The sequence below is a fragment of the Symsagittifera roscoffensis genome, chromosome 4 (genome assembly GCF_963678635.1).
Source record: "Symsagittifera roscoffensis chromosome 4, txSymRosc1.1, whole genome shotgun sequence".
Lineage (NCBI taxonomy): Eukaryota > Metazoa > Xenacoelomorpha > Acoela > Convolutidae > Symsagittifera > Symsagittifera roscoffensis.
The window spans coordinates 12143807-12170319 of NC_087065.1; the positions used below are offsets into that span (position 1 = coordinate 12143807).

Consider the following 26513-nt stretch of genomic DNA (forward strand, 5'->3'; position numbering starts at 1 on the left):
GAACATGCAAGGCCAGAGAAGAGAGACCTCAACGAGTAACTAAGACCAACTTAATCTACCTGAGGTTTCCAATTTCTTTGAGAAGTTTCTGGTTCTCCTTGAACATGGCTGCAGTCGCGCTCTTTTCTCTCGTCCCTCCCCCTCCCCCCTCCGATTTGAGACTCTTAATCTCCTCGTACAGTCTCTCATTCTCCTTCTGGTACCCTGTACAACAAAACACTCAAATGAAACTCCAATGTCTCCGAAACCTCAATGTCTCCCAAAAACGTTATCGCATCAAACACAATCAATCACTTTCATGTCTCGTACTACAAAGCTGTTTTCATCGAGTGATTTCAGTGGTAAATTTCATAACTAAATTTTCTTTTTAAGATGAACCATCGTTGCATCGTAAAACCAGCCCCACCCGTCTAAAAATAAGATATTTAATTTTCCACCTGTTAGTTTTTCCCTTTAAACTGATCAGAAATAGCAGAGCAATCAAAACATCAGCGTCGAATTCACCTGATATGAGGTTTTCCTGTTCTGCCAGCTGTTGCTTCAACTCCAGCCACTGAGCCTCTGTCACATTTTGGGGCAACTTCACCGCCTGGTTATGATCCCCTCTTTCGTTCAAGTGACCAGTCCCTAATTTGCCCCTAGGGAAGTTTCGAGGAGAGGGAGATGCCTGGTTGTAGTTGCGGGTGGGCGACGAGCCTCTGCCTTTGTTCAAATCGTCTAACGTTGCATGGAGCTGAAATAAAGGATACGACCAGTTGCTACTAAATTCGCGCACCAATTACGCTTTGGAAAAAATCGGGAAGCGACGCGGGCTCAAATTACATAATTTTCTCGAATGATTGATAATGCACATTTATACAGGGATTTCTGATACAGTTAAATTTCTGATGAGGCACACTTATAAAGAGATCCTCGTGTCATTGAAAATAATTTAAGAGTTATCCGTATCCCACCAATTAATTTATTGCTATTCAATTTGACATTAATACCTATGACGGGGATGACTCAGTCGCCTTTTGTGCCGTGCCCTGACCTTACCTGTGCTTTGAGGGCGAAGTTGTCCTGATGGAGCTGTTCTGTCTGTGACTGGAACTCCTTCACCAACTGCTCCTCCTTCCGCCTCCAGTTGATCTCCTTCATTCTCATTTCGCCCTAAAGACACAATGTTTAAGACAAAGATAGCGTTTGGATAAAAGGGTCACGTAGCCAGCAGCATGTAAACTTTTTTTGACCAAGTCAATTGGTCAAAGCTCGCATCAGCAAAACATTTTTCTACCCCTCATGTGAAATTTTGCCGTGAATGCTAGTCACGCGAAACATTTCACATTGAGTCCAGAGAATAAACAATTTTCGGTCATCAAACGACGCAATATGAGTCCAATAAGTCTATATCATAAAACCGAATACTTTCAAATCGAATAAACATAAAAAGAAAAAACAAGCAAAACTGAATTTACGCAAAGTTGGAGTTGGTAAGCTTACAACACAGAGGCGAAGAAGAGCTTCGCACCACTTGCGATACCACAAAAACATAAAGACATAAGAAGTCGAAAAAAAAAGTTACGAAAAAAAACTAGGTCTACCAAAATTTTAAATTTCTCGATATCTCGATAGAAATTCAACCCAGGCAAAAACCCCAGAAACTTGAATAAGAAATTAGCAACTGAACAAAACTTACAAAGAGGCAACAAAGTCAACAATCTTTATTCAGACCCAAGTCCATCCGAAAAATATAGTATTATAAAAAAATCTTAAAGCTTCAAGTCCCACCTGAAACTACAATTGCATTTGCAATCACTATGAAAGTAGCTTACAGCACAGGCGAAATCCGTGATGTGGAAACTTTGCGGACAAAACTTAAGCAGCCAAACGAAAGTCCGAAAATTCAATTTTAACCGAAACTTTTTTCTATTGCATACAAACTGAAAAAAAACAAGGTCAGGCCGAGACGCATACATCCAGATCTTAGGATTCAAAGGCGGCGGAGCTACCTTAGGCTAAAGAAACTGAAACAAGTTGAGGTTCAATATTAAAGAAAAGAACAGAGTGAAGAAGAGAAGAAATTGAGTCAAAAAACTGTTGTCATAAAAAAATTTTGAGCTGTAAAGTTTTAAAGTTCTTATGAGACACATAAAAGCATAAAAATATAATTTACCCTAGAAACTAGGCAAGATAAATTGTTTAAACTGAAGTAACATTCGCCGAAAACCGTGTAATAAAAAAAAGAAAAAAATAATCCAAACAGAAAAACATAACCCAAAATACAACTTAAAATGACTGCGCAAACAGAAAAAAAATAACCCTAAAAAGTTCGAAAAGTGAAAAAATGAGAAAAAGTCAAGACTAATGAAAATCCCGATCTATTCCGGAATCGAACTCCCGACATCGCGAATAAGATTCTCAAGTTCTATCATCTGCCCCCTGGTTACTTGATAAGAATCAAAGTCTAGCCTCTGTTACACCAGATATAATTCAAATGCACACAGAGGCGAAGTCGCACTTCGCATACACAACGAAAAAATATGACCAAAAACGCTACTGGAAACCCAGTTTTCGAGTTTATTCTTGACCTCAGAGGCGAAGCAGCGCTTCGCAAACACTAGCGAGAACACGACAAAAAGCAGCTTTATGAAGTGAAAAAAGAAAAGCTCATTTTTGTAAGTTGATCTCTCAAAACTAATGAAGTTGCTGTCAAAAGATTACAGATTAGTCTAATATATGAGTAAAACTTGGAGTCTACATAATTTCTTCAGCGACTCACGCCAATTATGAGTCTACATGATTGATTAGTGACGCAAGCCAATTATGACATTAGCAGTACGAATCAATTTGAAAAATAAATTTACAAACTAACATGCCTCAATTTATAGATCGGACACGTTAAAAACATCCAACCCTTCCAAGTTTCAAACCCTCTTATTTTGTTGAGAGTCTCCTTCCCTACCTCTACGCTACAGATTCATGACACCTTGCAGCTACAGTGCTATTTGTAATATAATAGTCTGTGTTAATATCCTTTAGCACTGGCTGTACTTAATAGCTGGTTATTGATCTTATGGATATACTGCAATAAAAGAACACTTTCAAATTGAACACTAATATTTGCGACTTAGGCTGGAAAACAAGTGAGTTCAAACGATCACACAAGCTTGGCTTAAGCAAACATAAGTAAACAAGATATAAGGCTATTGCCAAAAAATTCCACCAAATAAATGACTCTTTGCTAATTGGGTTGGAAAAAAATGAACTTCATAATATGACATTACGATCCATTTTGAAAAAATATAAAACTGCTCAAATTATGTCTGTTGGTCAACGAAAGTACAGATTTGAGAAATTGATTCGGTGATTTTCTTAAGCAAATTGTTTTTAGGGAAACAAATTCCGACTTGATAACAATTGCTAAGCACAAGTGTCACAATCAATGAGTGAAAGCTCCTTGAAGATTTTCTGTTTAAACCCTACGCTGTGAAAAACAAAAAATCTACAATGTACCTTCAGCTGATCGACTAGAATCATCTCCACTTCAGAGTACTTCACAGGTGAAGATGAAGAACCACCAGATGGACTTCTGCTACTGTGCCTGGAACCACTTATCTGTCTTTTACTTATCGATTCACCCATTCTCGGTCGAATTGGGGACAAATGGTCTAATTCCTGGTCCAGTGCCCCCTTGGTATATCCTCCATACATGTCTTCATTTTGAACATCCTTGGTTCTTTTCTGACCATAATTCCATACTTTAGGCGACTCTTTAGGAGAGCTACTACTGCTGCCCGGAGCTTGCTTAGCAGCGGGCCTGCCTCGGGAACCTGCGTTGTTAGCTCGTTTGGAAGCAGTTGGTGTCTTGGGCGAAGAGTGACGAATGACCGAGGAGTCGTTCTTACCTTGAGTGCCTTTCGTGCTACGTTTCTTTTCAGGGCTTTTGGAACCTGTGCGCTCTGAAACAGAATACGATCCTTTTGTTTGTACAATTCCCTAGACTAAACGCTAATTTGAACTCATACTAATTAAGTGCCAACAGATTTACTTTTAACTTATCAGATTCGTTTAATCATCACGAAATTCAATTTGCCTCTCAGAGATTCCTCTTTTTTAAGCAAATAGCCAGTACATGTTTTCTAGTACACTCACTGGTTTTCTTGGACTCTTTTGTTCTGCCGCTCGCAGATTTTGAGATATTTTCCGGTGATATCCCACTAACTGGGGGCTGAACGACGGACGTGGAGTTCTTCAGGATAGACTTGAGTACAAATGGCTGACTGGTTTTCGGCACTCCACCGCTGTTCTTCGGGGGCGCCAGATAATGATGGTCCAATGATATGTTTTGATCGCTCTTCGAAGTGGATATAGGACTCCTAGAGTCATCGACTGACTCGCCTCCTGCTGTAATCAACGGGACACCTACAACAATTTTTGGGCATTTATTTTTACACTACCCTAATTCGTTAATGTAGATTCGTTGAAATTAATGAAACTGTACGAATACAGCGAGCAATATTAATGACGCGGAGCTTAAACCATTTTGAGCAAAAGAGACGGAACCTCTCAAAGTATCTCTCAATCAAAATTTACCCCTTTCTGAAAGTCCCGTAGAATCACATAAACAAAAACCCATAAAATGACTTCAAAATTCAAGAAAGATCAATCAGATTTGATTTTAAGCTTCCACTGAGACGTCTTCTAGTTTTCCTTCAGCTTATAATCAACCTCAAATCAAACTCCGAGCTTAAGCCAAGAGGAGCTATCATATCAGTAGCTTTATAGTGTGGTCCATGGCGCATTTCGCAATGAGTTTATTGAAACTTTATTGAACCTGATGCCGGTAGCAGGTCGAACCCTCTCGAGTCACTCGGATCAAGGAACCGCATTGCGTTTTTCTCCGAATATTCCGAGGAACCTCTCACGTCTGCAGACGAATACACACTTCCGCCGGTCATCTGACGCGATACTAAATCTGAGTTCCTCAGAGCTCCCGTGGGGTCTTTTGGGAGGGTAGCATCGTCTGCATAAGTTGAGCCTCCAGTTTGTTGGAGTTTAATTCCTGGTTCTTGAGCATCTTCAAAAGCACGATGGATCGCTTCAAACTGAGTTGAAGTTCCTAAATCCGAGATTTTTAAGGTTTCTTCTCATAAATTCAAAAACATAATCAGTTGTTAAGTTCTAAATTTACCAGTGAGTGCAGAAATTGGCATTGTGTTTTTGTAGCTCATGGGAGGCGAGGGTCCGTCCAACTCATCTGAGCCGTCTTTTGAATTCTGCGAGAATGCAATCGACTTCTTCCCCAGAAGAGCTGATTCGGTCGATTCCAACTCAACTAAACAATTTACTAATATCTAAAGAAAAAAAAAGAATTTTTAAGTTTGGTTAGCCAATAAAGTCAGATACCCAACTATTTGTCGCTATTTGGTTTTGCTAAGTGTGCAAGTGATTACGAACGCCACGTAATTAGAAGAAATTTGATAGTAGTTTTGTCATGGTCGCTTTCTCAGCAAAGATTGCACGCTGCAACAAGTCTCAGATTAATTCCGAAATCAATGAAAAATAAATTGCCGCCATAAAATTAAACTTTCACAGTTTTTGCCGGGAAAAGGCCTAGTACAGTTGACATACTTATTTTCTATCATTTTTTGAAGTCATTATTATCAAAATTCATTATACCTCTTCCTAACAAAGTATTTCCACCGGGGGGTGGTTTCTTATTTTCTGCTCCTCCTCCTCCACTTTGACCTTTTGACCCCTGCTTTTCCGTTTTCCTTTTTGTCTTTGACCTTTCCATTTCTGCTAAGATGTCGCTGATCACATCACCTTTAGCTCCAGCTCCGAACTCGTCAGAACCTTCGTTGTTCCCATCCGAACTCAAGTTTCCTATCTTTCCTTGGTTCTCAATCAACGACTTCATCGTATCTTGGCCTTAAATAGAACAAACAGCTGATTTACTAGACAGTTAAGACTTGACACTTTACAGTTTGGACTCGCTCCTTTATTCTGCTTAAAACTGTTCCATTCTAGAAAGCTAAATCAGTTTATTTTAACCGATTAGAGAAATTCGAAATGAAGATCACTGTTCTAAATTCAAATAGTAGCAAGTTCAAGGGGGTTGTCACTCCCTCAAAACTATTATTCTTCGAATAGCCTTTCAAGGATACATTTGTAAAAACATATCTTCTATTTATCCAATGACTAATTATCAAGGCAACCATTTATAATACAAGTTGATATTGACTAAGTCTTCATTTGGATAGTCTTCTAAAATAGTTTTTTAGAAAAAGGAGGTCAGATGAAGAAAACCAGACTACCACGATACCCTCAGACAAAATGAGACTGACCTTGGATTTGCTTGTTGAGCTGGCTGAAATCCACACTATCATTAGTGTTCTCCAGTTCTTTGAAGAAGCGTGCCTTGTCTTCTATCTCCTCTAGAGTATCCTGTCCGATCCCACCACTAGTTGCAATGTCGCCAGTCCTGTCCATCGGCTTCACTTCTTCATCTTCCAGTTCGTACGAGTTTTGACCAATTGGAACTTGAATTGGAATTGCATGTGGGGATTGTTGTTTCTCTACTGGCTTATGTAGTGATGAGCTGAAAGTCAATAAAAAACAATCAATACAAATTTATATCGGGAGCGCTGACAGTTTAAAAAAATAGCTGTCAATTAATGTTCGTTTAACTCAAATTGATAAAAGAAGACATTTTTCAGGTTATACAATCACCTAGCAACAAGAAAATTCAAAAGTTCTAGAACATTCTAGATAATTGTGTTTACCTCATGCTATTGTTGGTGCTGAATGAGGCATTGATTGGGGGCACAAACAGTCCTCCGCCTTCTCCTTTCTCCTCATCATCATCACCCCTGGACTTCTTGGAAGTAGCGGATGATTTGAGGAACTGAGACCCCGTCACTCCCAACTCTTCTTCGCTGTCCTGTGACCACCAGTGGCCTCCCCCTCCTCCCTTCTTACTTCTATATTTGGCACTGCCCGGACGCTGTCTATTAACACTTTCTCTGCTTCTCGACGAGTCATCAGATATCTACACAAGCGCAATTCGACCACTCATGGAACATTACAGATATAAACTTTTGCCAAAAGCCAGAAAGGAACAGCAATTGCAGAAAAAATCGGACTAAGTTAACATCCTCCCCCCAAAGTCGTTTCTACTTAGTTCTGAGTTTTAACTTTCAGCCAATCAGAACAGTGCATTTTACATGCAGCGCTTAGCAAATTTAATTCGAATTGGGCACTGGGGTGGAGGGTCTTAACTTGGTCTATTTGGAGGAGGATGTCACCTTGATCCAAAAAAATCATACAATAAAAAAGATAAGTTCCTGAATGCCGTTCAATCTATAGAACATAACTTTCTTATATTTTTTCCATTTCCCCATGTAAGAGTTACTTGTACTCGATTCTTATTCTATTGATGATAACCTTCAAAACTACCCTTGAAAAATTTTAAGTGAAACCATTTTATATTACTTGTCTTGAATTTGCAACATAATACCAAGCAAGAAAAACCTTTATGATTCGAACTTTCAAAAAAATTGCTTTATTTCAATCACATAACCTTTTCTAAAGTCTAGCTGAGAACAATTACCTCGTTGAGGATGTTCTCGATGTCCTTCTCATCCACGTCCGAGTAGTTACTCACCGAACTAGACACCCGAGTGATCTTTGCAGAACTCATCATGCACACACAGGCGTTTGTTTTCGAGCTAAGTATAATTTGAGGTCATGTAAACCTGAAATTGATAAGTTGAATACTCGATTTAAATTGTCTTCTTCCTTTTCAACAGCGCACTAGGGATGATCCTCAGTTTTCAAAACAGCAGACACTAAGAGAAAGCTTGAAAAAAGAGTAAAAAGCAGAGTGAAAACACAAACGAGATAGACTATTATCAAAATAAACTTTACGCAAGCCTTCTTTATGTTCTATGTTCTGAAGTAAATTGCAAAGATAAAAAATCCTATTTGAATTGAAGCTTCCAAAGAAATAAGTAACAAATTAACCATGATTTTGCAAGTAAACACAATTGAACTGACTGTTGCAAAGTCAGCTCTGAATTGAAAAAAAAACTTTTCTTTCGTATGAACAAAACCAGCGAATACGAAGTGTCAAACAATATAGCTATTTTCCCAACAAGTATTGAACTGATGCTGATGATTTAATATATTTGGTATGAAAGAAAAAACAACACCGCTCTTGTACCAACACTAAAAACAACTTTGAACCATTGCACATTGGACTCAATTTTTTCTGATAATCTTAAATTAGCTCAGATAATTCCAATCAAAAAGACGGCATTTTCACAAGCGGTAACTTTAGACCCGTTTCAATTCCTCTAACATTGAGAAGCTGTTTGAGCGTTCGGTCAACAACGGCATAATTAGTTGTCTTGCAAAATTCAAACTGCTCAAGTCAAATCAGTTCATGTCAAAAAATCATTTGTCTCAAAAAAATTGAAGGAAAACAGTTCTAAGAGTGTAAAACTTGATGGGTTTTAAAAAAGCGTTTCAAATTGTTGATGATTTTACATCTGATTTTGAAGTTACTGAGTTGGGAAAACCAAGGCTCTATTCTTGGTATTTTGCACTAAATCATTCACTTAAAAGATATTAATAACTGTTGTTACTAATTTCACATTATTTTACGAACTGAGGGTCCATTCTGATAAATGATCCAGGCATCAAAAAGACCAGCGTAGAATTGATAGAAGTAATTAATCGGCTGATTGCAAACAAGTTAACTCAAAACAATGACAAAACAAAAACGGTAAATTCACAAACCACGACTTACAAGAATCATAAATAGTGTCAGAATGAACGGTAAACTTATCGAAAAGGTATCAGCCTAAATACCTAAGAACAAATAGATCGCAAAATGAATTTCAACTTAGTGGGGAAGCTGAGCTTCGCACCACTTGCAATACAGAAAAAAATAGATCTGTCAAAATGAATCAGGATTGTTTTGAAACAAAAACATGCCAAAACAATAGAATGTGAAATTATCATCGCAAGATATTGTACCCAGCGGTAACAAAGCCAAAAATACCTTTTCAAAAACCGTTTAAGCCAAAAAAAAACAAGATTTTGAAAAAGTAAAAAAACCCCCCTCACCCTGAAAACACTTCATTTTTTTTCTAATGAAACAAACTAAGGCCACTAAGCTGATATAATATAGGCCAAATCCTATTAAGTCTAAAAAAAAGCAAAAAAAAGCCGAAAAAAATAAAAAAAAAAACATTTAGACTAAAAAGAAGTTTTTAGTTCACCTCACCCTCAAAACACAGATACGAACAGACAAACTATTTTCGAAAATAGTGGAAACTATATGGAAACTAGGCCGACAAAACATAGGCAGACACTAATTAGCAGACAATTTTTTTTGAAATGGATTATTTCCCGTTTGAAAAAAGTTAGTTTCTGTCAGATTCAAACCCAAGACCTTGGCCTTCCAAGGCGCATTCATTTCCCCCAGACCAAGTATTCCGGAGACGCAAAGAAACATAGTTGTTTACGGTAACATAGTTGTTTCCGGGAAATAAAGTCTAGTAGCCGATTGCAATACCCGATTCAATGAGTAAAATGAAGCACTAGAAAAACAAGGTTTCTCCGAATTGGTTTTACCAGTTGAGAAATCCGTCTAAGACAAAAGCAATTAGTGAGAGCACACAGATTTTGCGTTCGATTAAAACTCAATATGGTATACTGTTATACTGAACAGCCAGTAAGATTTGAGTAAAATAATTGGAATATCTGGGTCGAAGGGTAGAAGAAGAAGAATTAATTTCACTTTACAATCAGAAACACTATTACATTAAACAAAGAATATTTTTTATCATAATAAATGAATCAACAGTTTACCCAGGATTGTTAAGTGAGGATACGCAAAGAGTTTTCTTCAAACCCACTAGGAGCGTACCCCACAGATTACACAAAAGAAAAGCACATCAATGAGTTATGAATAAGTGATAAATATAATATTTAGGAAACCAAATAGCAAAAAGAAAAAATTATAAGTTTTTTAGAAATTAATTAACGCCTCATCTACCTCGCGAAAAAAAGCCCTGAAATTTTCTAGAAATTTGGGCAGAGTAACGCCCTCTTTTTGACCATTTTTCAAAATTTCTTGAAATATGACTATGTCCTTTAGGTGCAAAGCAAAACAACCCAAAACTGTATACCCATACTCAGACTTGAATAGTATTAAACTATGTTGCCCGGAGACAACGCCTGGTCTTCTGAAAGAATACAGTTCGAGCCGCCTCACCCCGCACCTGAACACAGTCATATTTATAAACATAAAGCAAAAATATACCTAACAAGTTCGTAATTTTCATGTATAAACGTATCTCTTAGCATATGTGCCAAATTGTTTAGTTACCCTTCTTTTAAGTTTAAAACATTTTCAGGGAGCAAGTTATTATCTCTAAATATCTTCAACAGTTTGCATCCTCTTAACCATATCGATTGTCTTTTCGTTTTTGTCTTACAGCAAGGAGCTTCAAACTGAATACCTATAGATGTTCTGGTAAAATAAGCCGATTTTGTTTTCAGAGTGAAAAAATCGTTAAAAAATGCGGTTGAATTCAACTTGTTTATTGATCTTAAGCAAAATTTGAGAAGATCGTACACACACAGCTCATGAACTGTTAAAATTTTGTGTTCTCTAAACCTTTCCCTGATACTATCAAATTTCCTTACCTTGTAAATAATTCGAATTATTTTTTTCTGCAAAAGGAAAACTGGATTGAGATTCGAGAAGCTCGTTCCCCCATATACAAGTAATCCATATTGTATAATGGGTTTGATGTTGTAACAATAATATTTTATTAGCACATCTAGAGGTACAAACTTTCTCATTTGAGCAATAACTCCACAATGCCTTCCTAGTTTCGCTTTTACTTTTTCAACGTGCGTTCAAAATGACAGTTTTGGATCCACAAAAACACCTAGATATTTGCAATACGCCTTAGAAGTAACCATATAATTGTTAATGCACAACTGAAGACTGGAAGCACTTGCTTTATTTTGGAAACTTAGTAATATTGATTTGTCTCCATTAAGTGTTAGCTTATTTCTATTTAGCCAGTAACATATATTTTGTATGTCGTTGGTGAAGACCTCGAAAGATTCGTTTTCACAAGTGACATTGGTATCATCTGCAAATAGGTAAACGGTTGTGTCTTTTACGCAATTGGGCATATCATTAATATATATTAAGAACAATAACGGACCGATCACGGAACCTTGCGGAACTCCATGCGAAACATTCGTCCAATCAGAGTAAACGGAGTTTGTGAACACACATTGCCTACGATTGCAGCGATTATTTCGAAACCAATCATTACACAATCCTCTTATTCCGTAGTTTTCTAATTTGTGTAAAAGTAGTTCATGATCCAATGTATCAAAGGCTTTCTTAAGATCTAGGAACATACTGAATTTCATTGACTTACCACAGTACCTAAGTTTTTCTGTTAACTCAACTAATGCATCGATAGTATTGTATTTCTGTCTAAATCCAAATTGTTTTTCATATAAAAGGTTGAACTTGTTCAAATAGTTGTATAGGCGAATATGCATTAATTTTTGAAAGATTTTACTGCAACAATTTAGTAAGGAAATGGGCCTGTAGTTATTTTCATCTGTTTTACTACCTTCTTTATAGAAGGGCTGGATTTTGGAGCTCTTGAGTTGTTCGGGATATTGGCCGGATTTGAATGAGAGATTTATCAAATAAGTTAAATATGGCGCAACTACATGAGAAACTTTCTTAATGATAATATTGCTTATTTCATCTACTCCCGTAGACTGTTTCGCTTTTAGATTCTCTATTATTTCGAGGACTTCGAACATTGTTACTTTGTGTAAGAACATTGATTGTGGTGCATTATATTTTGAATAAGTCTCATGAGACTCTCTGCTATCACTTGGTAATGTTGCCAGAAGTTTTGACGCAATGTTAGCGACGTGATCATTTAAGTGGTTGGCGATCTCCTGATTATTATCTATTTCTAAATCTCCATTTTTAAGAAGAGGAACGTTTCCGCTCCTTGGACATTTTCCTATTATTTCATTCAATATTTTAAAAACCTGTCTCGAGTCTCCAATGCAATTATTGAACCTATTGTAATAGTAATTTCTTTTGCTTAGCTTAACTAATTTTTCTAATTTACTCCTCTCGGCGAGAAAATTTTCGCGCTTGGTCTTATTTGTTTTGTTACATTTCCATTCCTTATACATTCTGTTCCTGGAACTAATTGCATTTTTTATTTCTTTGCTGACCCACCCTGCCGAAGAGCAATCTTTTGCAGTGCATATACGTACAGGTGCATATTCATCAATCGTTTTTTTGAAGCAGTTTTGGAAAGATTCGTACGAGGAATTGATATTTTCATCAACTAAAAGTTGTGCTCCTTCTAATTTTACTTTAAGGGAATTCTGGAAACTAAGGATTTTAACTTCATCGTTAAGGAATTTTAAATCCCGAAATCTTTTCGTTGTATCCTGTTTACGAGATATTCTGAATTTTAGCAAAATTGGGCAATGATCAGCAAACGTATGCTCTTCCAAAATTTTTACTTCATATTCCGGAATATTTTTTACAAAGAAATGGTCGATACACGTGTTTGATTCAGCTGTTATTCGAGTTGGGGTATCACTTGTGAGAATGAAGCCATATGCTGCTATAGTATTTAGATAGTTATTTACAAGGTTACTTTGTTGTAAGATATCAATATTAAAATCACCGCCAAAAATTATAGGGCCATTATGGTTTGACAATTCTTCAAGAAACTCATCTAATTTTTCGATGAATAATCCTTTATCCGAACGTGGCTTTAAATAGGTAACAACCAAAATGATTCTAACATCCGCACTAATATTGCCTTAGTTTCTGGTAAGCTACATTTTATCTCTTGGATTTAACTAATGTTATCTCTAATTTGGATCATCGACCCACCACCTCTATTCATTTGTCTATTACAAGCAAAGGACGTGTAATTTTTCATTGTAAAAAGCTCTTTATTATCTTCCTCACTTGGCACATTGTTGATGGTCTTGTCATAATTTTCAAAAATGCTGTTACCATTCGAATCCCTTTGTACTTGCTCTGGAAATCCCAATATCTTCAAATTATCTCGCCTATTGTAATTCTCTAGCTGTTCGTCTTCGCACATGGCTTTCACGAGAGTAACCGTTTCACTATTTTTTAGTTCTTTTCGTACTTCCCCAAGAATTTCATTTTTGTTGCAGTCAGAAGCTCATTGATCACTTGTCGAATTATCCCTTTTAGATCCTCAGTCAACATTTTCACAATATCTGGAATTTTGTTTTCAAATTGCCTTTTCAATGGTTGCTTGTAGTTTATCTAATACGGGTTCTTCGTCTGGTGGGCTGAGAGCAGCACATGTCCTTTTGTTGTCGGGCTTAGCAATTGGCGTCTGGTCTTGGAATCTAAGAGTGGGTGGATCAGTCGCGGTTTCATCATGTGATTCCATTTTCACTTCTCTGAAACTATTTAATAAGTTTATCACAACAATCAGGGTAGTTCGGGTAATGTTTTGTAAGAAACATCATTTTTTGATTTGAACTATATTCAAAACAAAACTTGCATCTACATGAAGTTTTGAAGCTTTCAACAAAATTAATTCTTGGAATGAAAAGAGCACCCTATGTTCCGACACCACAGCAATGAAAAAAGAGAGCAAACCAGTTTTTTTTCTCAAAACTGTCCTTTATTGTGCACGATGTATTGTGAGCAAAAAAGCTTACACTATTAATAAATTAAGCATGGCCTCCAACAATTACTTTTGACAAACAAAAAAACAAACATAAAAAATGAGCTACATGATTCTTCAAAACCTAGATTTTTTGGTCTAACTAAGTCTTTCATAGCTTAAATTACTAATTTTAATTTTCTCGATTTTTCTCGACAACAAGAAAAGATTTTGGATGGGTGACAATAAAATGTGAAACACACTACTAGCCCCCCGCCATCCCCATACACCCATCGATTTTTTTTTTGCTAGTTAAACTTGGTGGATGACAATTTGCTGAATTGCATGATAAAGAGAAATTCAAAACTTTATCAACTTGCAGTTGTATTAAAATCTTCGGTTCAAAATTGCTATTGACAGTATTTACATCAACACAAAATGCATAATCTACAAAAAATCATGAACAATATTTTAAAATTTACGCCTATGAATATTTTTACGCTATTTTATTTACAATTTTTACAATTTACACATCGAATAATCAGTGAGCTACGGAAACTATTTTTCAATTGAAACAATAATTAGTTGTGATATTCCAAGCACCGCTAAATTGATCTATTGTCTGGGAAAGCCACAGTTACAGTTCGATGGTCGAGACAAACCCTCCAATCAATTTCCACTATCTTCGATTGCGGACTACTGGAAATAAACGGATAGTTCGAGTCAAAACTACTCTAGTTCGCAGCTACAATCAACATCCCTATTGCTCACGCCACTCCCGCAGCAGCAGATTGCTGCACACTAGTATTCTGATTAGGCTGAGTTGGGTTGTTGTGTCTCTTGGCGATGTTGGCCTGGCGCATCATCTGCTTCAACTGTTTCTGTCTGTTCTCATTCGAGCAGCCTAGGAATGAGTTGGTGCAGTGTCCAGGGGCACTGGTGTACTCCACTCCTCCGTCATTTACTAGCACTGGGCCGTCGTGCCACATCAAGTCGAAGCCACCTATCCAAATATTGAACTATTACAAAGAAATAAAACAATATGGTTTCACTGTTTTAATTAGATATCTGGTCCACGTGAAAGAACCCCATCTCGAGTATGTCCAGTGAATACTCGCCACCCAAAAACGCAAAACAAAATTAAGTATTTAGAATATGCAGTAGTTCTCTCCTGATACGAATATTGATCGCCCAAAAAATTTAGGGTGTTTATTTTCAATATACCAAAAAAGTCAATATCTAAACGACAAAAAAATACTGATAACAATAATTGGCAACCAAAGATATTCCTATTAAAGCAAATCGGGCAATCGCAGAAAGTTCGGTCACGGTTGGAGGGGTCCCTGTCTCCTCAAGGTGGGAACGGCTACGGCAAAATGAATATCCCTCTTCCCCACGAAAGAATTACCAAAGGTAGAAAGAAGGAAGCAGGGCCGGGGGCTAAATAGAAAAAATGCAAGAAAATCTTCGCTTCGGCTACTTGGCGAGTGAGATAGTAGGAGGATTACAACTTGATCCGGATAATTTTTTTATTTGTACTGACCGATGCGTTTCTCCTTTCCAGTGAGTCTGTTCTCCATGTCGATCACAGTGACCATGTCGTCCAGTAGTCTGTACTTCAACTCGTAGTCCTGTGGTGAGGATGCGGTCAGGGAGGGAGAGGCATTGACCTTGAAAAAGTTGAGTGTTTTCGACCACTTTTCAATTTAGCTACACGAGATTTCAAAATTTGGTAATTTCCTGATCGTCTTCCAATTTGCTTTTTGAAGAATTTTGAAAATATTTAGTATTATTTCACTCCTAGAAATTAACCAACATATAAAAAATGAAACGAATGTTTGATTTCAGAACAAACTTTTTACAAGCTTTTGATGACATAAATTGTATATGATTTCAGAGTTTCAAAAATTTATATCACCAAAAGCTTGTAAAGTTTCAAAGACTCGCACTTTTTTGATAAATTTAACCTAGTTTGAGAAAACTAGACTAAAAAGCAAGACTAGTGAAAAACTGAAACCTTTTCACATTTTCACGCGCCAGTTGCACTTTTGATATCGAAATGCGTCCTTTTCGTTGCATTTTTTAGATGAACTTTGAAACACAGAGCGAAGCAAGGACATAGATGCACCGAAACAGAAAAAAAAAACTAAATCCTTTTGGAAAAATTTCGTCTATCAAAATTCAAAAGTATAAAACATATGGGCTTACCCCTTTCTGATATTCAAAACGAATTTAAGATTGATAGTTTTTTGATCAACTAACTCCATTTGAGAAAACCGGAAAATCGATAAAAATTTTATTCTGCTTGGAAATCTTAAAACTAAATTCCTTTTTCGAAACTAGAAGTCAAGTCGCTAACCTTTCTTCGCGCCATTTCCATGTTCAAAATTGGGGTGCAGTTTACCCTAAATTTCAGCAGCTGAATTTAAATTGAATTTAAAAATTAAACTAAATGCATGAATCTGTAGTTATTAGAAAAATTTAAGATTTTTTCCTGAAACGAAAACAAAAAAAATCACGAAGACCTATATAAAAGTCCTCATTGACACTTAAACACAAACAACAGACAGTTTGAAAATAGCAACAGACAGTTTTGAAAAAACTTCACCCTCAAAGAAAAGAGTTTAAAAAAATGAATGGTCAAATTAACTATATTTGAGCTAACTAATTTGAAAATTAATTCAAAGCTCTTTAGAAAACTTAACCAATACGAGAAAACTGGACCAATAGGTAAATTTAAAACTTCAATCGGAAATCTGACACAGAGGCGAAACAGAGCATAGCATCACTTGCGTTACAACGACAGCCCATCATTGCAGGCTAGCGAATAGAAAATGAGACGAAAATTACAAAAACTAAACTAGTATCAGAAAAACACAACCACTTGGAAATCTTGCAACACTTGGAAATCTTGCAAACTTGAAAACCTTGCCTTTGAAGTGACAAAAAAAGATAACTTAATTTTTGCCTTTGAATGACACAAAAAAAGGTAACTAAGTCAATAAATTATAAGCCGAAACCGTTTAGGCCGATCAGAACTTTTAATCAAAAAAAAAGATAACCAAAGAAAATATAAAATTAATGATGAAAGTTACATAAGTAAATCAACCAAGCCGACAAAAACTGAGCAATCAAACAAAAACAAAAAATTTTTCCAGGAAAACAATGATCTCAATAGACTAAAAATTGAATTTTTCCGAGAAAAGCGTCAACTTCAAGTGAATAAAACTTCCAATGTGTACCGTAACAGCAGTAGTGCAGTAGTTATTTTTTAAATTCAATAGACCTGAAAAAATCTATTTTTGATTTGATAACTCTTGCTTATCGCGATCGTAGAAAAATCTCGAATTGAAAAAGAAAAAGCAGAAGTCAAAACACTAGAACAAAAATCTTAACTTTATAAAATTTCAAGAAATTTTCCTGTGAAACATCAAAAAAAAACGCAAGAGCAAATCAAGTGAAAATTCTTTTAATTCGTTAAAACTTAAAAAAAACAGCTGCATTAAAGAAAAAATTGCGGAAAAAGGATACATTGAAAAAAAAGAATTTCACTTCAAAGTAAATATTTAAATGTTCACCATGCGGTATGAACCCTATGTTTAAGAGTTTCATAGAAGAGAATGATCTATAACTACTAAAAACACGTTGGCCAATAAAACTTCAGCTAATTCAATAGCTAGTTTAAGCTTAAGTACATCGTTTTATTCAACAGATCCTCTACTTATCAAGCGCAATTATCCAAGTTCGTGTTCAGTGCAAGCTAATTTATGAATTGAGTGCGTATTTAAATGCTACATATTGCCTTATATCAGTAAAACATAACCGCTGCTCCGCCTGAGGTCATTTATGGGTCGAATCATGAGTAGAGCTTACTTTATTTGAAAATTTTTGTCCGGAGAACTTTACCTACGTCGTTGTTTCACCATGTTGAACAACTGTTAGCAACCCAGTTTATGCAGTTCATCAATATGCCTGATCAAAAGTGAACAAACACCCACCTCCAACAGCCATGGTTTCATTGCAGTGTCCAGCATGATGTCATAGCCGTATAGTTCGAAGCAGTGCTTGTCATTGATGATGATCTTCTGTACACTCTTGAGACTGTAGATGACTAGTTCGTCAATTTCTCTCATCAGCTGGGCCACTTCTTCATTGCCATGCTTTGCAGTCAGGTATCTCTTCAAGCTGCAATACAATATGTTAAGACTCAGCACCCAAAAACGGAATTAACGACAATTAAAACTGAAACATCACTGAGTCTTAACACAATACAACACATTTCATGGCAAAGAACATTGAAACTATTGTAAAAAAGTTCAAGTGCTCAATCTGATTCCACTACGGCATGCATCTGCAAAATTATTTAAAACTATTTTGAACACAATGTAACAGGAAAAATTAAATCGTTTTTCAAATAGTGATCTGTAATGTTCAGTTTTCTGAGTTTTTCAAATTTATAAACTTTGTGACCATGGTTTTGTTTCACAACGACTCTTTCAATACTTTGAATCTTTCTTGACACTTTTTGCTGTAGGCTGCAGCAACATTCTCCAGTACAATGTAGGTCTAAATAGAGGGGTGAACAGTTTGACTAGCAGTGACAATTTGAACAGGTCCTGTTTTAATATTTCCCATCGTAAATAAACAGCCTTAAATATCACTATGTTGTTTTTTATACCTGGCGAAACTCCATTTGCAGTCCCTCTCTGGGTCATAGTCTGGAGCCAACTTTTGGATGGCCACATTGGTCAGGTGGACCACATTGTCCTCAATGCTCTCCAGATTGTATCTTACAGTTGAGAAGCGGGCAAATGCCTCCCTGTACAGCCACACTTTCAGAGGCGCATAGCAACACACCAGCACATAAAACCTATTAAAAAAAAACGAAATTGAAACCTCGAAAAATCGAAATTTTAGCGTGAACAAATCTAAATTTTTTCCAGAAAGAAATTGAGACTATTTATATGCACCTTGTGTTCAGAAGGTATCAATAGTAAGAGTATTGTTGTGATGTAGACAGCTGATACCTTCTGAACACAGGGCTGAGATTCAAATTGACCGGACAAAATTTGAAATTTCAAACCGTTTTTTTTTTCAAATTGGGTTAAAATTAGCCAAAATGTGAAGAGAACAAAATTTGCTTAGAATTTAACAAGAATTAATATGGTGCAATTTTTTTCTGAAATCTTTGGCTGAAAACAAATTTAAAACGTTTTACCCTTCTAAAATTTTGTTGGGCTGTGCAGGAGGTTTCTTTTGATATAACTTTCTTATCAATTAACTAGGTAGTTTCAGGGTAATTCTTGATTGACTAAAAAACAATACATTAATTTTGACGCTAAAAGTTTGGTTCAGAATTTCGTGAGAAAATTGCACCATATTACTTCTGGTGAAACTCTAAGCAACTTTTGTTCTCTTCCTTTTTGTCTTATTTTAACCCAATTTGAGAAAAACCCCGCGTTTGAAAATTCGTTTTGAAGTTTTGTTCGCTATGTCCGGATAATTTAAATCAGTACTGCATACGTTTTTTCATTACGCTAGTAGACAGCTGCATTTTTTAAAGCACACACCATCGTAATTTAACACCACTCGGCTGAACTCACTTACCAAGCAATCACATAGACCTTTACCTCAGGAAACCGATTAAGAAATGAACCAAAAATTACGGATTGACCCAAGGAATATTTCCGATTAATTAGTTTGAATATTAGCACACATCAGTTACAACAGTAATCTTGGTGTTTTGGGGGCGCAAAAAAAATTTTTTTTTTTAAAGTTGATCGGGAGCCAAAGCAGGGTTGGCATAAAAAATGTTATAATAAACGTTTACAATATGTTTCAAAATATTTTTCACACGACAATTTAATTTTTATGAGAAAACGAATTCCAATAACGACATTTTATTGATTGCAATCATCAAGTATTCAGGAGCAAAAAGCAGTTGACTGTCAAAGTAAGGTCCAGTGAACTGCGATTTACACTTCTGGCTCCCAGTCACTTCTCGTCCAGTTATTTCCGCCCCAAAAACACAGTCATTTCCGCCTCAAAAGCATACAGTTCCGGAAAGAACTGCTTTTGGGACGGAATTGACTTTGTTGTTAGGGCCAAAGTGACTGCGGCGGAAATGACTGGGGGCGCAAATGACTGGTCACGATACTTCTATATCAAAACAAAGCCAACTGACAGTTGCAAAAGAGTAATGAACGCAAGTTGACTTGGTTGAAAAAATCTCAACTTTCGAATTTCAAAGAAAAAAAATGCCCTTTAAGCTGTTTGAACCTCTAGAACAATTTATGATTGGCGCTTTATTGATAACATTGGCCCAACTTTTTAAAACTGGATTAATAAGTAAAGTTTTTCTTCCGCTGAAAATCTAAAAATTAAATTCCACTTTCGAGATTGTTCACATTTTTTGCGCCACTTTCACGTTTGTATTTGGAGAGTGCCATTTACGTCTTTTTCAGCAGATGAATTTCAATTGAACTCAAAAAGTGTTAAGCCAATCAAAAAGTGTCAATCAGAATAAATGCAGTAATATGAATGAATGCACATCTGTAGTTGTTAGAGCATTTTCAGACTTTTTCCTAAAAACACCAAGACCTATATAAGAGTCTCCACTACGTTCATTACTCTTTCTAAACCTTCGAAGTTAAGTCGACTGACCTGACATCGAACTTTTTGTTTCCGACTAGGTATGGGTTGTCGATGTACTTGCACACCACGTATGTCTCCACTTGCGCCTCCTTCTCCCCCTGACTGTCCTGGTGGTTCTGCTGAGAGGCTGGCTTGTACACACTGTTCTTCTTCCAGTCTGTGATATCCTACAACAACATCACAACAATACTCTTACTATTGATACCTTCTGAACACAAGGTGCATATAAATAATGTCACATCGCTGCCAATTTACTCAATGTTGTTTTAGTGGTATCGGTGAAAAAGGGTGTTCGTTTTCACTCCACTAGTTGATTTTAAAAAAACAACGACAATTTTGATATCGGCAAACAAAATTACATCAACAAAATACACATTTGGAAGCAAAACTGTATTTGTATAATTTTTTCATCTTTCTCCAGCTTTCTGCCAGCTTGCATTTTACTCGCAGTTAATTCTGATGTTTCTGACGGAAGTCGAAAAAAGTTCGAAGCAAGTATTAGCAATGATATCAATGAGACTTTCACACCGTGGCAGTACTGAGACCAGATAAGCTCACTGCAGCCTGACTTCATTCCAAGTAACTGACTTCAATTATACCAACAACACAAGCTACGGTCACAAATATGCGTCTGATCCTGTAACAATAAACTTTAACTTGACAAACTGACTGACCTTGAGTTTTCGGAACAGGAATATGCCCTTGCCCTGGCTCTTCGCAGCTGGCTTCATAATCCAAGTTGCACTAGGGTGTTTTTTAAACTCCTCCACAAACATGTGATACTCGGTCGGCAACTCAAACGTCGGAGGGTAGAAGTCCATCTAAACATTCTCATGGACCATCATTAGACACAGAGATGAAGCTGCGCTTGGCACCACTTGCGATACAAAACAAGAAACAAAATTGAAAAACAAATCAAAGGCCGAAAAACTAGATCTGTCAAAATGAATAAGGCTAGTGTGGAATAAAAAAATACCAAGACAATAGAATGTGAAATAAGCATTGGAAGTACTCAGCTGTAGCAAAGCCGAAAATACCTTTTCAGAAACCCTTTAAGCCGAAAAAAATCAACAAGACTTCAGACTGCTGAAAAGTTAATAGGTCCACCTTACCCTCAAAACACACAAACACCTTTATTTGCTCGTCAAATGAAACAATATGAGGCCACTAAGCCGATATAACATAGGACGAAACCTATTAAGCACAAAAAAGAACAAAAAAAGCCGAAAAACTTCAAAAAAATCAAAGACTAATACAAAGTTATTAAGTCCCCCTCAGCCTCTTAACACAGACACGCACACACGAAACCTTTTCCCCTCGTAGAAAGACGCAATATGAGGCCAATAAGGCGATATAATATCGGCCGAGACCTATCAAGCCGAAGGAAAAAATAACAAAGCCGGAAAAAATTGTTATCAAGAAAATATGAACTATAAATATATTAAGAGCAATCCAGAGGTGAGCATAAACAATATGCTTTCGTTGAAACGATTCAAAATTATGTTACTTAGCCGATAACATAAAAAGTAGGCCGAAAAAAGTTTTTAAACGAAAAAAAAAATATGAAGTCAATTTTAGCAAAATTACGAACAACAGGTAAATCAGCACACTACAAGCAACTATAAAGTCAAAAAACTTTTAGAAAAACAAATCTACAACATGGCAGCTAAGCCGACAAAACACAAGCATACAATATAAAGCCAACAATTCATTATGAACCAAGATACTAATTGATTGAAGTGATCCTGTTAAACAAGTTGTTAACCCGAAAAAAGTCTATATTGCGATTTGATAACGCTTGCTATTCGCAAGCGTAAACATCCTCTCCCATAAATCGATGAAAACAGGAGATAGGAGATAGTATATCCATTTCGACAATTGAAAATCCAGCATTTTGTTCCTTTTCTTCATTTTTTGTCAGCGTATTAAGAACGCAATGATAACTATTCATCTTCAAAAAAAACTGAACTGTTTTAAACACTATCTTCATTTTGAGCCTAAAATCTGCAATCGATACTATTCTTACACGAGGATCTGATTGAACTATAAAATATACTTTTTTAGTACATTTGCTCTCACAAGAGAAATAGTAATACTTAAACCAACCTTAAGAGCCTCAGACTTTCCTCCAGCCGTTGCGGCCTCCCTTTCAAGTTGTTTGCGGTACCGCTTGAAGTTCTTTACCATCAGGTTCTTCCTAGTCAACTCATAGTGGTTCCGGAAGTGACAGATTCGAGCTCCCTCATCCATGTAGCAGTGGTCGAACACCTGTAAAGAAATAAACCTATTCTGGTACTAAAATATTCTAAGGAGAGGAAACACAATGAGCAGAAAAAAGTTGCTTTAGATACGGTCAAACTTTAGAAAGTTAGATTGTTAGTTTTTGTCTTTGAAAAGAAAACAATCGTTACTGTTGAATTGCAGGAGTCTCACCCCTTTTTTTTCAGGAAAAAAACCCTATCAACATCTTTCGGTTCTTTTTGTACAACATCAACTTCACTAAGAACACAATCTGAACACAGATGCAATACAAAAATGACACTGCGACTAGGAGCAGATAAATCCACAAATCAAAATCCAAAAAACTCACAGAATCCTTTTTTCTAAATTGAAACTCTCTTACCTGCACCATTACGAATTTTACAAACGGCATTTGAAATGCCAAAAAAACTGAATCATCAAAATCCAAAAAACCCAAAGAATCCTTTTTTCTAGCTTGAAACTCTCTTACCTGCACCATAACGAATTTTACAAAGGGCATTTGAAATGCCAAAAAAACTGAATCATCAAAATCCAAAAAACTCACAGAATCCTTTTTTCTAGCTTGAAACTCTCTTACCTGCACCATTACGAATTTTACAAACGGCATTTGAAATGTCAAAAAAACTGAATCATCAAAATCCAAAAAACTCACAGAATCCATTTTTCTAGCTTGAAACTCTCTTACCTGCACCATTACAAATTTTACAAACGGCATTTGAAATGCCAAAAAAACTGAATCATCAAAATCCAAAAAACTCACAGAATCCTTTTTTCTAGCTTGAAACTCTCTTACCCGCACCATTACGAATTTTACAAACGGCATTTGAAATGCCAAAAAAACTGAATCATCAAAATCCAAAAAACTCACAGAATCCTTTTTTCTAGCTTGAAACTCTCTTACCTGCACCATTACGAATTTTACAAACGGCATTTGAAATGTCAAAAAAACTGAATCATCAAAATCCAAAAAACCCAAAGAATCCTTTTTTCTAGCTTGAAACTCTCTTACCTGCACCATTACGAACTTTACAAACGGCATTTGAAATGCCAAAAAAACTGAATCATCAAAATCCAAAAAAACTCACAGAATCCTTTTTTCTAGCTTGAAACTCTCTTACCTGCACCATTACGAATTTTACAAACGGCATTTGAAATGTCAAAAAAACTGAATCATCAAAATCCAAAAAACTCACAGAATCCTTTTTTCTAGCTTCAAACTCTCTTACCTGCACCATTACGAACTTTACAAACGGCATTTGAAATGCCAAAAAAACTGAATCATCAAAATCCAAAAAACTCACAGAATCCTTTTTTCTAGCTTGAAACTCTCTTACCTGCACCATTACTAACTTTACAAACGGCATTTGAAATGTCAAAAAAACTGAATCATCAAAATCCAAAAAACTCACAGAATCCTTTTTTCTAGCTTGAAACTCTCTTACCTGCACCATTACGAATTTTACAAACGGCATTTGAAATGTCAAAAAAACTGAATCATCAAAATCCAAAAAACTCACAGAATCCATTTTTCTAGCTTGAAACTCTCTTACATGCACCATTACAAATTTTACAAACGGCATTTGAAATGCCAAAAAAACTGAATCATCAAAATCCAAAAAACTCACAGAATCCTTTTTTCTAGCTTGAAACTCTCTTACCTGCACCATTACGAATTTTACAAACAGGATTTGAAATGCCAAAAAAACTGAATCATCAAAATCCAAAAAACTCACAGAATCCTTTTGTCTAGCTTGAAACTCTCTTACCTGCACCATTACGAATTTTACAAACGGCATTTGAAATGCCAAAAAAACTGAATCATCAAAATCCAAAAAACTCACAGAATCCTTTTTTCTAGCTTGAAACTCTCTTACCTGCACCATTACGAATTTTACAAACGGCATTTGAAATGTCAAAAAAACTGAATCATCAAAATCCAAAAAACTCACAGAATCCTTTTTTCTAGCTTGAATCTCTCTTACCTGAACCATTACGATTTTACAAACGGCATTTGAAATGTCAAAAAAACTGAATCATCAAAATCCAAAAAACTCACAGAATCCTTTTTTCTAGCTTGAAAGTCTCTTACCTGCACCATTACAAATTTTACAAACTGAATTTGAAATGTCAAAAAAACTGAATCTTCAAAACATCTGTTGTGTGAACTAAGCCTATCAAAATAAGCATCAGACGAAGCCGAACATTTTCAGTCTGCAAAAAAAGTCCCGGTCCGACTCAAAATTTATACTCATGTCGTCTAAAGAATGGGTTTTAAAACAGCGCCCAGATACGCCAATTAAAAACAAGGATAGCCAGTTGCTGTCCAATTTGCACAGAATGTTCCTATCACAATCTGAGATATTTTTTTCTTTGTTTTTTAAATTGACGTCTTTTCTTATGCATCGTGTGATGATAAAACTATAGGAACGTGTAGAAATTTAGTGAATTCGGCATAAACAACTCCAATTGTCTTCAAAAAAATAAATAATCAAAAAATGAAAAAATTCAAAAAAAAACTTTACTTTTCAATGTTTTGCAATAAAATGTCGTTCGTATCACGACTGAAAGAGCTCTAATACGGTATATCATTCGACTCAGTCCAATTATAATGTGTGATACCTGATTTTTCGTGGAAAACAACAAAAAGAAAAAACTAAAACACTCCCGAATACAAAATTCCTCCCCGTTTTCAATGGTCGGAACAAAACTAATTTAATGTTACAATATGGGTCCACGCAAGTTAAACGAAAGATTTCAACTTAAATAAAAAAAATTCTATCCCACGCCAAAGTACTGGCTTAAAAAATATGATAGAAAAACACCTAACCAGCAACGCTAACTGGACCTGTTTGACACCGAGCCTAATCGAATATGTACTGATTTAAATCGATAAGTACAGATAATGCAGCAATGTTGCTCATTGTATCACAAAAAAGAGAACTTCCGAACTTCGGGCACAGTTGCTGATGATGAAAATATCGATGACATATCACGAAGACTAACAGAACTCAGAAAAATTAAAATTGTTTCAGAAAAAAATTAAATTTTAAGTTAAATTTTAATTCAAATTTAAATAATTTTATAAATGGACATCACTGACTGCGCCAAATACCTAAAACGTTTCACTGAATTTGACTTTTTTGTTAAGCAACTTGAAGCACGTGTACAGTTTCACCCTTCCTTAGCGTAAGGTAACTATAAACTCAAAATCGGCATGACTTTACCTCTCTCATCCAGCCAACATCACACCAATAGAAGTCCCAGTCTGCCCCCTCCTCAGTCACGTGGTTCCAGCCTCTGTTCCTCAGCACATCCAAGATGGTATTTGTGAACCCACATCTGAACCGGATCACCCTATTAGCATTCCCCTGGCCTCCTTCTCCCAGTCCCGCCCCTCTTCTGGTCCCGCCTTTGCCCCCTCCCGCTCCGTAACCAACAGCCGCTCTTTTGTTCATATTGCTGATGAGAGATTCAAAAGGTACATAACTTCTCTAATTTCATCGCTACACTAATTGAATCCTGAACCTTCATATAACGTGTCATGAGAAATCTAGAAAATATGAACCTTTTAATATGCATAACTTGATCTAATCCTCGGAACAACATTTAATCCATTTTAGATGGAACTAACACTAAAGGAAAACCATTTTTTCAATAATTATCTGAAAAAAATAAATTAAAAAAGGAAAACCAAATTTTACAGAGGCGTAGCTCAAGCTTTCAAGCTTTGAAAAAAATGAATTCGCCCCAACGGGATTCAAGCCTTCTACCTACAGATTTAGAGGCAACCTCTTGACAAAAGCGCCATAAATAAAACGGATAAAACACTCCCAGATAAAACCCATGAGCAGTAAACAAATACTGAATATGAGCACTTTT

At 36.1% G+C, this 26513-nt stretch overlaps 2 protein-coding genes across 2 annotated transcripts in view; both read right to left on the reverse strand.

Annotated features, from left to right (window-relative positions):
* LOC134844742 (centrosomal protein of 162 kDa-like) overlaps nt 1-13537 on the reverse strand; it is a 41649-nt gene extending 28112 nt beyond the window's left edge. The window contains exons 1-12 of the mRNA XM_063861556.1: nt 13516-13537; nt 7595-7739; nt 6768-7033; nt 6330-6583; nt 5662-5913; nt 5174-5317; nt 4817-5101; nt 4135-4404; nt 3496-3941; nt 1039-1152; nt 505-733; nt 60-204 (exon numbers count right to left, since the gene is read on the reverse strand). Coding sequence (XP_063717626.1) covers nt 60-204; nt 505-733; nt 1039-1152; nt 3496-3941; nt 4135-4404; nt 4817-5101; nt 5174-5317; nt 5662-5913; nt 6330-6583; nt 6768-7033; nt 7595-7687 — 2498 coding nt within the window. The 5' untranslated portion in view covers nt 7688-7739; nt 13516-13537. The remainder of the gene's footprint in view (nt 1-59; nt 205-504; nt 734-1038; nt 1153-3495; nt 3942-4134; nt 4405-4816; nt 5102-5173; nt 5318-5661; nt 5914-6329; nt 6584-6767; nt 7034-7594; nt 7740-13515) is intronic.
* Nucleotides 13538-14105: 568 nt separating this feature from the next.
* LOC134843711 (probable tubulin polyglutamylase TTLL9) lies at nt 14106-26190 on the reverse strand. Its single transcript, XM_063859950.1, has 8 exons — nt 25859-26190; nt 22479-22640; nt 21047-21193; nt 20382-20539; nt 18397-18588; nt 17717-17903; nt 15262-15388; nt 14106-14721 (listed from the first exon to the last, which is right to left on the reverse strand). The coding sequence occupies exons 1-8, from the start codon at nt 26087-26089 to the stop codon at nt 14486-14488; spliced, it is 1440 nt and encodes a 479-aa protein (XP_063716020.1). The 5' UTR covers nt 26090-26190; the 3' UTR covers nt 14106-14485.
* Nucleotides 26191-26513: the final 323 nt, after the last annotated feature.